Consider the following 13,246-nt stretch of genomic DNA (forward strand, 5'->3'; position numbering starts at 1 on the left):
TTAGTTTCTATTTCAGAAAAATAACAGTTATTTGTGTCCTGTCCCAAGTTCAGTAAATGTATCCAACTAATTGTGGATTTTGTTTCTCATTTTGAATCAGGACTCAGCTCACACCCTAGCCATTAGCTCATTCTTAAGTGTTCCCTGCCCCAGGATCCCCCAACTCTTTCTTCATGGGAGGTGTGAGCTATGGGGCCTGTGCTCAGCTCTTTCTCTACCTTTGGGTTCCCTGATCAGGCCAGCTCTGCCCAAATCTGACCCTCTAGGGTCCCTTGATTCTTGGGGGCAGCCGGGTTCCCACCTCCCTCATGGAGTGGGTTGGTGGACACCTGGCTATGAGGGAACCCCAGACTCAGGGAAGGGCTTGCTCTGCAGCTTCAACTTCTCCTCTGATGTGACAGCCTCCTGGGGCAACCAAGAATCGGCTTCCCCACCACAAACACACACACACACACACACACACACACACACACAGGGCACAGGCATGAGCATTTATCTGCACTTTAGTAGTCTCCCCCTGGGGGAGCCTGACTGATCTGACTGGCTCAGTAGCTAGAGCTCTTGACCTCAGGGGTCGTGAGTTCAAGACCCTTAGGTGTGGAGATCATTAAAAAAAAAAAAAAAGTCTCTCCCTACCCCTGGATTCAGAGATGAGGGTGGCAGCACCTGGGAAAGGCCAACCTAGAGCCAAGTCTGATAGCAGGAAGGGAGGAAATTCCAGGGTTTCCCTGAGCCTCGGTGCTCTCATCTGCCAAATGGAACCATAATCCAGTCCTGCCTACCTCATAGGTCAGCAAGACAATGAATCAAATGAAAAAAAGGTGGGTGGGAGTGTTCTGCATAAATTACACAATGCCACAAGGATAAAAAGACTTTGTCACCCTCCCACCCCCAACCCTCTGGAACCAGCTGGACCCAGCACAGACACAGCTCTGCCCCCAGCAGCGTTCACCTTATCTCACTGAGAAGAGGATCTCATGCTTCTCAAATTCCCAGATGGGCACACTGAGGTTTGGGGGCCGAACTAGGGTTCAAGCCAGGTCTCTAAAGCCTGTGCTCTTCTGTTGCACATTAGGCTCCCTGAGTGGAATGATGGGAGACCCCTCACCTCTGTCCCCCTGCTCCACATGCTTCATCTGGTCCCTGGAAGCACAGCCCACCTGGAACCCTGTGTCCTTCCCTGACATCATTCAATGGGGCTCTGGCTCAGGGGCCTCTGACTTCCCTCCTCCAGAAGATGACACCACAACCTCCCTGTTCAGCTTTTTCAACCAGCACAGGAAAAAAGAGGGAAAAAATGTACACCGCAGTTCAACTTCAAGAATCCTCTCATAAGCAAAACAAATAGTTCAAAACACAAAAGCCAGAATGGTCCCTACCTGTGGGTTCACAGGGGCTTCCCCAAACGCTCCCCAGGAAAAAAACCCATGTGCCGGTGCCCACCAGGGAACAGGCATTGTCACATCACTTCCTCTTGTTCCCAGGTACAGAGGAGGAAATGGGGGCGCAACTTGCTCTGGACCTCAGAGGAGCCAAGTTGTCACCGGGGCCACACTCCACCTTCTCTGTTAGGGTCTGTCTTCCTCCCATACACACCTCTTAACCACGGATCAATCTGTCCTCTGACCCTGTCCAGCTGCGAGTGTTCCGGGGCCCCGGGTTAGCATTTGCATCTACCCACCACCTGTATCTGCCCTGGAGATAGTGAACATGTCCTGGCAGAGTGGATGTTATCCCAGAGCAGAGAAATAGGGCACCATGGCAGATGGGAAGTGGGAAGTGGGGGTCCCCTTGAGAGGCCTCTCCCGGCCCAGGTCTCCTGTGCCAGGTCTGTCCCTGGTGCCCAGTGGCGGGCCCAGGCTCATCCAGTCCTCAGGCACGTTGGCAACGGTCCTGGGGAGATGCTGAGCTGACCAAAGGGTCCAAAGAAAGTAGCAGCAGCTGTTGGAAAAGGGGCCAGTCTGACAAAGGCTCTGCTGTCACCTGATACCCCCATCCAGCCCCACGGCCTCTGATGGCTCCTCCAGCCACAGGCCTGAATGGAAACCCCAACGAGCCAGAGCTGCCCCCAAGCCTCCTTCCGTACATTACTAACATTACTGTTCCTGTTGTCTACTCCTCTCCCAGCAGTCTGCACCTAGAAGCAGAGGCCCCCACCTGCTGGCATGACCCCTCCTTCTCTGAGGACACTCCTCTTCTGATGACCCTCCCCTGCTCTGACCCAGGAGCTGGGGGACCCCCACATGGCCATCTCACAAGTGGCCTGGCCATGAAGGGCAGAGCACACAGGGTACCTCGAAGAGGGGTGAACTGATGCACTGAGGGCCTCTCCCAGCTGTTAGGCTCTCCAAACTTAGCAGTGTCACCCCCCCCAGTGCCACCTTGGGACCCCAAAACAAAGAAGCAGGTGCACATGTGGGGTGGGGAGTGTAGGATGTTATGTCTTTCTAGCAAGCCTGGGGAACAGACATCACCCAGACCTGTGATCCCAGCCCTGACAGGGTAGACTCCAGGACGGTAGCCCGACCCCAGACCCCCTTGTGCCTTCCTGGGCAGAGCCAGATCCTAACCTGGCCAAGCCTGAGGACATTCCCTCAGGACTCAGGACTCACCCCCTCACCCCTGGGCTCCTCCTTTTCCTCAGAAAGCCAGGGGTTTCCTCGGCCCTGGACGGTGAGACACCGAGTTCTTGGCTAAGCCCAGACTGGAAGACAGACAAATAGACAAATGGCTCAGGCAGCACATGAGGAAGGAAGGTGAGCAGGCTGAGGCACATAGGGGTCTGGGGTCCCTCCTGGCCCTCCGGGGCCTGTTCTCCCCCGACCTATCCTTTCAGTCTCGGGCCTCACTAGACCACCCTCACTCACACACATTCCAGCCACCCCAGACAGGCTACCAGAAACATCCCTGCCCACCCCACAACCCACCTTTTCTGCCTTTCAAATCCAGCTCAGGGTTTGAAAGTGCCTCCTCCAGGGAGACTTCCTGATAGCCTAGGCTGCAGGAGAAGCACTTCAGGCACCAGCACCCTTGCTTTGATCTCTCCCTATGCTGTGATGGGCCCTGGGAGCTCCTTGAGGTCAGGGGCAGGTTCTCTCTTGGTACCCCAAGCACCTCAGCATGCTGGTCCACAGTGGGCAAGCCACAAACAGGGGAATGACAGAATAAATAAGGTCACCACAACCTGAGGGAACTAATTCAATGTAAGCTGAAGCATCTTAAACAAGGAGCCAGCAGGGATGTCCCTACAAAGGTGCCCTGGGAGCTCCAGACAGGGAGGCCTGCAGGGGCCCAGGAGGCCCTGAAGCCCTGGCCTGGCACCAGCCGGTACGAGTCCCTCCCTGCAGCCATGTGGCGGCGGGTGCTGGCAACCGCCCACTCACTCCCCAGCCCATGGGGCTCAGCCCAGAGCCACTGCAGCCCTCGCACTGCAGAGGCAGGCACGTCTGCATCTACCCACCCTTCTGCAGAGGCAGCGGTGGGGGGCTGGCCCATGGCCCCAGGCTTGTGCACCACATGTGAAGCACAAGGGCCCAACCCCAGGGCACCCCGGCTCTCTGTTCCCTGTGGCCACTGTCTGCAGCCAGGCTCCAACTCCCCCTCTTGGCGCATGCTGGGGCTCCAATCCTACCCCATCGGCTGGGCAGCAGGGCTGAAAGGGAGGTCCAGAAAGTGGAGGGAAGAAGGCCTGCAGAGAGTCCAGCGGAAATGGGTCTGAGGGCAGCAGCTCACTGGCCCTAACAGTGAAGTCATGGGTCCAGCAAACCATACAGACCCCCAAGTCAGCAATCCCTGGCATTTCTGTCACCCAAAAGCTGTTCCCGGTTGGAAGAAGGGTCTGGCAGAGAGAGGAGTTAGGCCAAGCCCTCTCTGGCATCTGGCCTAGAGCCAGGTAGGGCTCCTCAGCAAGGCCCCAGCCCACTCTTGAGGACCTCAGTTTCTGGGACCAAGTGCTGCAGCCCCCGTCTCAGGGAAGCTCCACCAGAGTCCTAGGCCATTTTACTGTGGGAGACGGTACTCTGCAGTGATGCCTAAGTCCCTCAGAAGGTGACTGTGGCAAGGGGGAGGTGCCCCAGCCATCCAACTCCAAGTCCTGAGCTCTAACTATGGCCTCTTCTGCTCCCTAAAGTCCTGGAGTCCTACAGCCCCAGCTGCCCTCCCCCACCCACCCCGCACCCTGAAAACCCAGGGGATCTCCCAGGCCTCTGCCAGCCCTGCCTGAAGAGTCCGTGCATCCTTGCGAGCACACACCCAGTGCACTGAGCTGGGAGAGGCCACAACCACTGCAGGAGGCAGGACCCACCCTCAGGAAGCAGATACTCTAGGGGGCTGGTCCCAGGCTACCATGGCCCAGACTCAAGCCTGAACCCAGGAGAGCTGCCTTCCCATCCACACAGCCAGTCTGCAGGAGCGGGCAATAAGCTCCCCAGGGGCAGTGGGTCCCAGACTTTTAGATTCCACTCCATGAAAAGACTTGAGAGAGAGAGAGAGAAAGAGAGAGAGAGTGAGAGAGAGAGAGAGAGAGAGAGTGTGTGTGTGTGTGTGTGTGTGTGTGTGTGTGTTTGGTGTCTGTGTATGTGTGGTCAATCGCATGACTATTTCTTCCCCAAGAACACATTAAGAAATAACTAGTACTAACATTATTTCATACAAGAAACACTGTTGCAACAACATAAACAAAAGTAGACAGACTCTCTTAATAAAGGGGGTTTGTTTATACTGAATGAATTGGATGCAGCTTTTATGTTTGGGAAAACACATACACTCACATACACACCACATTGCCTCCTTTGTCCTCATTTTCTTGCAGAAACTCTTGCATTAGACTGCATCAGGAAACCTCAGGCCATCCCCTCACCCCAGAGCCCACCACACATCCCAAAAGGATAGAGGTCACACACAGGTGAGAATCTAGTGGGGGACAAGGGCCCTCAAACCTCTTTTAATGGGGGAAGAAGACCCCTCCTTTAATCTGGGGACCCAAATCTATCAAATGATCCCCCTCATAGGCAAGGACTTCTTGGTCAGGAGGGGTCAAGAAATGTCACTAGAGATTCCCATCTCATTTGCATGGTTCCACCAGAGATGTGGTAAACCAGATAGTTGACTGGGAGAGCCCATGGCCAAGTCACACCACTGCTCAGCCTCAGTTTCTTCATCTGCTCAATGGGAGTCATCATGACCTCACCTGGCTGAAGTCGGGATGAGAATTTTTACCAAGCAGGTATAGAATAACCATGGCTGTTATTGCTAAGTTAATATTTGACAAAGGCTTCCCTTAGAGCAAGAAGAATGTGCCTTTTCTTTTTCAACTGCCCAACCCTGACCCCTATCAGCCCTCAGCACAGAGCCAGCTCTGCTGCTCAGTCCACAAATGGGTGGCCTCCTTGGGAGATGGCAGCCTCTTTGGGGAGGCCCCAGAAACCCCAGGTACCAGCCAGTTCCCACGAGAGGGCTCCTTCCATGGCACAAGAGCAGCCCTCTGGGGAACGATGAGCCCTGCCCTTTGCTTCTGACCACCAAATCTGCACAGCATGCTGCATGGCATTTGTCCCCTACAGCAGGTGAAGAAGCAGGCTCAGAGAGGTGAACCAGACTTGCCCAAAGGCAGGAAGGCCTGGGGAGCAATGGAAACTCAGTTTTCTAAAAAGTCTTACAAGTGCCTGCCCCCAAGTCTGGGCCATATTCAGTGCCTCCCTCTTCCTCTTTCAGGGCCCCCCTGCTCTCCATCCTCCAATCCTACATCCCACATCCAGAGCCCCTGCCCAGGCTCCTCCGAAACTGTCCAGGCCTGTCCTCTGTCAGTGCCCTGCTGAGTGGTTTTAACATTGCGATCCTTTTCTTTGTACCTTTAATCCCAAAAGGAGACTTGCCAAAGAGGCTCTAGAAAAACACAACATACTAGGGTGCCATCCAACAGAAAGCCCTCTTCCCACAGGTGCCCTCTTACCTGGAGACCAGAAGCTTCCACTCAGCCTCTCTCTGGCTGGATCCTATGAACTGCGTGAGGACCCACGTTCACAACCCCACCTGAGCCCTCAGCAGGGGCACTACAGATGCTCAGGAAAAGCTGCACCCATTAATCAGACGCCCCCAAGAAAAAGTGAAGGGCCACCTCCTGCTTCACTAGCTACCAGCATTTCCCCTCACCCCACCCTCACCCCCACCCTCGCTCCCTGATGGGTCAGTTCCCTGAGGGTAGGGTGTGGTTTTGTTCAGTCCTATACCCTCTGTCCCTAGAAGACGACCCAGCACCTAGAGGGTGCTCAATGTCCATTTCATGAGTAGAAGAATGAATAAGCAACCCCCATCACTCTACTGACGGTAGAGTGAAAAAGCCCAGAGTGAGGGGAGGAGGGGACTTACTTGGAGCCACCGAGTTTATGTGTAAGATGAGTTAAGATTCACTCCAGAACTGTCTGATTCCCTCCCCTGCTCTAGGCTGCCCCTCTATGCGCACACGTGTACGCACATGCACACGTACATACACACACACACACCACCACCGCCGCCACTACCCTGGCACTGGAGCATCATAAGCCCTGATCAGCTAGGGCTCAGCAGGGATTAGCTGTCTATAGAGGCCTGAAATGGACACTCACGGGGCAGGGTTGGGAAGCAGGACTAGGCAGGGATGGCAGGCTCCTGGGTGGCTTCATCGTATGGCCCTGCCCCACAGAGCAGGCATCTAGGAAGCACTTGCCATGTGCTGGGCCCTGTCCAAGGCTTTACTCTCCAAAACCAGTATGTGCAGAGGAACCATTATTGCCCCAGTTTATACATGAAGGTCCTGCCACTTGCCCATAGACAGGGAACTGAGGACTGCCTGCCCGCCTGCGAAGCCTACATATGTTTGTCTCTCCGATGTGCCCTTGTACTCTCTTCTGTGGTGAGAAAGAGGCCTAATGCTGAGGGTAGGCCCCAGGGATCCTAGAACCTGATGGAAACAGAACCAGGCAAAGCCTGGCCTTGGGTTAAGGCAGCAGGGAGGCAAAGAAGCATTCTCTTCATATTGTCCAAGTCACACAGCTTGTAAGGGACAAATTGGATCAAGATTGCCTACTCCAGAGGCAGGGACCTGGTTGGCTGCCAGAAATCAGAGGTGGAAAGGGGGCCCCTGATGGGGTCATCTGCGAAGAAGAGAGGAGAAGAGTTCAAACCTCAACTTCTCTGAGAATCCAAGAGATACAAAGATTTCCCCACAAGACTTGGTCAAATATGGCCCAAATCTACCACCCAGCCACCCCTCACCACTCCCAACCGTGCCCCTTTTCTTCAAAGGAACTAATGGCCTTCTGTGTTCACTCTCATCCTGCACCTTGGCCCACATGGACCCTTCCGAAACACCTTCTCCATGTTCCATGCAGCCCAGGAAGCACACCCTTCTCTGCACGCCCCTGGGCAAAACAGCCTTGGCCTCCCTCTGATTCCAGGCATGAGCCAGCAGACTCTCCTAGGTGGGGACTCAGCTCCCACCTGGGCCCAAGCCCAGCCAGGGCACACTGGAGCTCGGGAAAGTCTAGAGGCCATGTTTCCACCCTCTCCATGCCCACATTTCCCAGCCAAATGTCTCCCGAGTCCCCACAGACACCCTACCAGAGATGATGGCTAGCTCAGAAGCCTTCCCTCAGCGAGCAAGGTGAAAGACCTACACCGATAACTCAGATTCAGGGAGAAGCTGCTCTGAGGGAAGAGGTCAGAGGGAAGAGACACAGAGCAGGGAGGTAGAGAGAGGAGGAGGAAAAGGTTACACTGGGTGGGGTGTGGGCAGAGAAAGAGGGGCAAGAAGAGTTCTCAGATACCCAGGGACAGAGAGAGGAAAGATGTGGAAAGAGAAATGCAGAATACGGGGGGAGCACAGGCCCTCCCCCAGACCCGGATGGGCCCCCTTCCAGGGCACCTGCTCTTCTGTGCCATGTGGCTCCTCTTACGGCTGTCGTGAGGGTAAGGATTGGTTGTACAGGCCTGGCTCCAGCTGAAGCCGATGGGGCTACTTTGTTAGGAGACCTTGACCAGCAGACGAGCATGGTGCCATCATGGCCATGTGTCAGGGTCCTATAAATAACTGCCATTGCGCCTTCCCTCTGCTGAGCATCTACTCCAACTCGCCAGCCCTGGGCCCTGCCCCCTCCCAGCTGGGCCTCCCCACTCTGAACCAGGCTTGAGGCCTGCCATGAGGGAGAGAAAGAGTGCATACTCCCACCCCTGCCAGAGCCTTCTTCCTTTGCTCATCATCAGCCCAGCTCTGGCCCCCCTCTGTGAGGACTCCTAAGCAGTGGGCCTCAGGGGCAGGGGCAAGCAGGCCAGAATCCACCCCCACCACAGCTGTCCCTTCTCCCAGATCTGCCCCTCCCCCAAGGGGCCCAGGCAGCCAACCTCTAATCCTCTGTCATCTGACCCAGGCTCCACCCTACATTGGCTCTGCCCAGTCACCCTACTGAGGCCCAAAAATGGACAAAGTCATTCACAGAGGGTCCAACAAGCCAAACGTAATAGGAAGATGACCTCATGACGCCCAAGCTCCAGGCCCACGCTCTGCACCCCAGCACTCTAGGGGCAGCCAGGGGCTAGCAGGAGAGAAGTGCGGTGCATACTCAGACCCTGGTGACCCTTCCAATACACTCTTATGTCTCCTCAGGGCCAGAGGCTGTGGGACCTTTCGACAGTAAGCTCCACAGCAATCAGAGCCTCACACATCCGGCTCTGCACTGCACCCAGGGCTCTGCCCAGGACCAGGCACACACCACATGTCCAAGGCAGGATTTGCTGAAGGAGGGAAAGCAGAGGAGCACACAGCACAAATCAGCCCACCCACAGGCCTGCATCAGGGCTCCCCAGCCAAGCCCCCAAATGCTCTTTTGTTTGTCCATAAACAGTCACTCTGCACCTGCTGGGGCCAGGTAAATGTCTGGATACACACACAGATCTGCCCTCCCCTCAGGGGGAGCACCCAGACCAGTGATGCAGGGTCAGGGTAGGATGAGATGGTAATGCCAAGCCAAGACCCATGGAGAGACATACTCAGCAGGGGACACAGGAGAGCTGGCCCCATGGGCACCAGCAAGCAAACTTTCCTTGACCCCATTGTCACCCTCTGAGTCCTGGTGGATAATTGGGCTGAGAGGGGAAACTGGGAAAGAAGAAAAAGAGAGATGAGGCCCTCCTACCTATGGGGATATTATCCAGGCCCCACACCAAAGCTACCGCTTGTCCCTGCTCAGGAAATGCCCTCCTATGGCAACGCAACTGGAACTGTCCCCATTTCTCTTTGGTTTGCCTGAGACGAGGCAGGGGCAGGGGTGCCTGTGAGACCACTGGCAATGTGAGTTAGATGGGGTCCTGAACACCACCAAAAGACGCTGGGGAGTTGACCCATGCTGCAACAAACTCTGAACCACAAGAGGGCAAAGGGGAGAGGCTGGTGTGCATTGAAGCCTCGGGCTCCCCCAGAAGGGGGTACTGCAGCAGGGCCAACAAAGGAGGGGACTGAAGGAAGGCTACTCTCTGGCTTCTGTGAGTAGGGGAGGGTTTCCTAACCAGTGCGGGGTGCCAGAGGGGAAGACAACAGCAGTACCACTAAACAACTCCAGTACCCTGCAGCTCAGGCTTGCGAAGGGCCAGCCTTTGGCCAAGGCCAGGCCAGCATCCATGGCCGATCAGCTCTCAGACAACTGTCCATGCCACACACCAGGAGCTAAAGAGAGAGCGGTGGCAGCTCAGTGGGGTCAGTGATGACATATTGCCACTTACAAGGAGGGGACAAATCTCATGCCTACTGCCCCTGAAATTAGCGAAAGATGCTGCTGCAAAGACAAGACAACCAGGGCAAAGGGAACACCAAAAGAGCAAAGGGGAGCCAGAGCAGAGTAGGACATCAGTGGAGTGGGGGCAGGGAACTTGTCTCACCTAACCTGCTACCCATTCATCTTCCTTAGCCCCTGAGGAGCAGGAAGTCGGCTTAGCCCAGAGCTGCCAGCTCCAGGCACCTAGATGGATTACCCGGTCCTGGGCAGGAGGAGGATGGGGGGAGGAAGCAAGGGCAGCAGCATCTGCCCCCCTCCACCACCACCAGAGCTTATTGAAGTCTACCCAGCCCCCAGCCAGTATTTGTGGTGCTCTAATCCCTCCTCCCGCCTGGGGCAGGAGGTGGGGGCGGAGGGTCGGTGGGAAGGGTATACAGCTGCTGGGGCAGGCCAGATCTGGAGCTTGGCTGATGGCCCTAACCTCCATGCACACCACCCATCTCCTTAGCCTGGGACTACAAGGATGAGCAGCAGGACTCGCAGGGAGGCGCTGAGGAAGCTCTAACCGACTGCCTCCCCCCCCCACCATCACGTGACTGCATCCTCAGGGAGCCCGAAGGTCTCAGCTGCAAAAGTCATTGTTTATAAACAGCCACAGATTGGTTGGAGGAGGCCGGCCTGTCCTCGGGTTCCCACTCTTGCCTGAGTGTCGGGTGGAAGAAACTCCGCTGGGGGGCACTGGGGGACCACCCTGGCTGGAGCACAGAATCAGCAATCCTAGATTTCAGAGTCCCAGTCGGCAGGGGAAGTGGCGTCAGCAGCTGGCGTGATCCAATTCAATGAACCAGAGGTGGCTTGGGATAGAAAGCTGAATAGGCGCGGACCCCCGCCCCCCAATACTGCATTTCCTGCACTGTCAGGGTGCCACGGGAAGCCCAGGCTCCATCCCCTTCGCCTGCTGCCAGTTGCTGTGGACACTGAGGGGTCGGGTTTCCTGCGGCGCCCCCACGCCCCCGGTGTGGCCCCAGCTCCTTCGGGCCAGCTCCCCACCCAGGTGGTGGGCTCCCGGAGCCGAAGCCACCACCCCCTTCCCAGCCGCGGGAAACGCAAAGCCGGGGCTCGGAGGAGGGCACCTCCCGGAGGGGCGCGCAGTGCTGTGCTCCCCGGGGACCGGGCCGGAGTGTCCAGGCCTCCGGCACCTCTCAGGAAAGGAAACCCGATCCCTCCTTCAGCCCGCGGGGACAGAAGGTGGAGAGGAGGGTGGGGAGGAGGAACAGCGGGCGCAGGAAGCGCCCAGAGGCCTGGAGGTAGACCGCTGGCACCCGAGGGCTGAGGGACAGCCTCGGGATTCCCGGAGCAGAGCGGCCCTGGGACACAAGGGGCAGGCTCCCTCCCCCTAGCAAGGGCCCAGCCCGCGTGGCCCGCACAGGGCTGGGGGACTAGGGGCGCCACCTCGCCTCCCAGCCCCCCGGCCCTCGGCCTCCAGGGCAGGATTTACTGGACCTCGCGCCCGGAGAAGAGCGTGGGCCGCCTCTTCTCCGCGGACAGGCTGAGAATATACAAAGCTGGGGGTGGGGAGAGCGGGGGGGTGCGGAGGAGGGGGTGAGAGGACAGCTGCGCCCCCTTCTGCCCCGGCTGGGGGTGGGGAGACAGAAGACGCGGGCCGTAGAGGCGCCCAGAACGTCGGGGGCCACAGCCTATGGAGCCCCGAAGGCCCTCGGCAGCGGTCGTCCGGAGGTGACAGCGCCCGATCCCGGGTGAGGACCAGCCCCTGCGGGGGGAGGGATGGGAAGGGGGGGACAGGTGGCTTGGACCGCGCGGAGGCCGGGGATCGGGCTCGCTCACCTTCTCCTGCGCGCGCGTGAGCTTCTTCTGCACGTTGCTGGCGATCTTCCCTGCCGTCACCCCCTTGCTGCCCATCTCAGCCATCGCGGCTCAGGCCTGGCCCGGTGGCGGGCGCCGATCTCCCAGCCCCCAGCCCCTAGCCGCGCGTCCGGCCCCGGCTCCGGCTCCACGCTGCGCGCTAGACAGCCGAGCCGACTGACGGAGGCGGAGCGTGCGCCCGGCGACCGAACGAGGGGGCGAGCGACGCGGGGACCCAGGGAGGGACGGACCGAGGGAGGGGCAGGGAGGAGGGGCCGGGCCTCGGACGGCGGTCAGCGCCCCCCGCCCGCCCCCTCTGGACTAGACTCTGCCTTTTAAAGGGCCATTGCGGGCCCCGGAACGCTTGGCTAAGAAGGAGGGAGCGGTGCGCGCGTATGCCGGGAGCTGCGGCGAGTGGGACTCCTGGGACACTCCTATGACACCGCCCTGGGGCGGAGACTAAGATGCCGGTCCTCCCCAGAGAGGAGGCCACTTTGAGACCAGTGCGTTCAAAGACCAGGGTTTAAGAGCTACGATTGGTGCGTGTCCCTGGAATCAGAGAAACGCCGGCTGCGAGCGCTCGGCAGAAAGCCGCTCTCCTGCCTGGGGCTGGGCTCTGGCCTCACGCCGGACGTTCCGCCCCCTCCTGGCCTATAGACACGGGTTTCCACCTGGGTTCTCTGGGGGCCTCTGGGACAACTTCACATCTCTGTCCCTGGCACCTAGTTCCATGCCAACCAGGATCTCCATCTTAGCATTTGCTGAGAGTTATTATTACTACTACTAGTACTATTACTACTACTACTATTTAACATTACTAAGCGCTTACTGTGTGCCTGACACTCAGCTAGGTGCCTCCACGACAGCCCTAAGAGGTGGGTGCTATTATCATTCCCCTTTTACAAATGAGGCACATGGGGCACCTGGGTGGCTCAGTGGGTTAAGCCTCTCCCTCCTGGGATCAAGCCCCGCCTCGTCGGGTTCTCTGCTCAGTGGGGAGCCTGCTTCTTACTCTCTCTCTGCCTACTTGTGATCTCTCTCTCTCTCTCTCTCTGTCAAGTGGATAAATAAAATCTTTTTAAAAAAGGGGGGGAGGGGCGCCTGGGTGGTTCAGTGGGTTAAAGCTTCTGCTTTCCTTTTGGCTCAGATCATGATCCCAGCATCCTGGGATCCAGTCCCTGCTTCCTCCTCTCTCTCCCTGCCTGCCTCTCTTGCCTACTTGTAATCTCTGTCTGTCAAATAAATAAATAAAATCTTTAAAAAAAAAAAAAAATGAAGCACAGACTGGCCTGAAACCAAATCTCTTGATTCTGCATTCCAGGGTCTCAAACACTATACTGTGGGCTGTCTTCTCTTCTGTGCTGGGGGAAAAAAAAAAAAAAAATGATTGATGATCATTATTCAAAAAGAGGATAAAGTTATTGCTAACCAGCTCTGCCAACAAATCAATGACACTCATTCGAAATTTATAAATATATATTCAATCTACTGATTCCTCTCACACTCCTTCCCCAAATCACGTCAGAGGCTTTAAAGGATGCCACAGCCCTTTGCTGTCCTGGAGGCCAAGGACAGCCCTGGAGGATATTTCAGAGACTTGGTAGAGCTGAGTGGAGAAAGGAGTCCTGGAGGCCCTGCTG

The 13,246-nt window shown here is 57.0% G+C and overlaps 1 protein-coding gene across 22 annotated transcripts in view; it reads right to left on the bottom strand.

The window, feature by feature from the left end:
• The window catches only part of BIN1 (bridging integrator 1), a 55,707-nt gene extending 43,706 nt beyond the window's left edge, over positions 1 to 12,001 (bottom strand). For 5 of the 22 annotated variants that reach the window (XM_032843183.1, XM_032843180.1, XM_032843188.1 and 2 more), the window contains exon 1: positions 11,589 to 11,997. In XM_032843183.1, the coding sequence (XP_032699074.1) occupies positions 11,589 to 11,672 (84 nt within the window). In that variant the 5' untranslated portion in view covers positions 11,673 to 11,997. Of the gene's footprint in view, positions 1 to 11,588 lie in introns of all 22 variants that reach the window. The other 17 variants (XM_032843186.1, XM_032843193.1, XM_032843190.1 and 14 more) reach the window with 12 other exon arrangements.
• Between the last annotated feature and the right edge of the window lie 1,245 nt (positions 12,002 to 13,246).

Source organism: Lontra canadensis, unplaced genomic scaffold (genome assembly GCF_010015895.1).
Source record: "Lontra canadensis isolate GAN:19392208 unplaced genomic scaffold, GSC_riverotter_1.0 scaffold136, whole genome shotgun sequence".
Taxonomy (NCBI): domain Eukaryota; kingdom Metazoa; phylum Chordata; class Mammalia; order Carnivora; family Mustelidae; genus Lontra; species Lontra canadensis.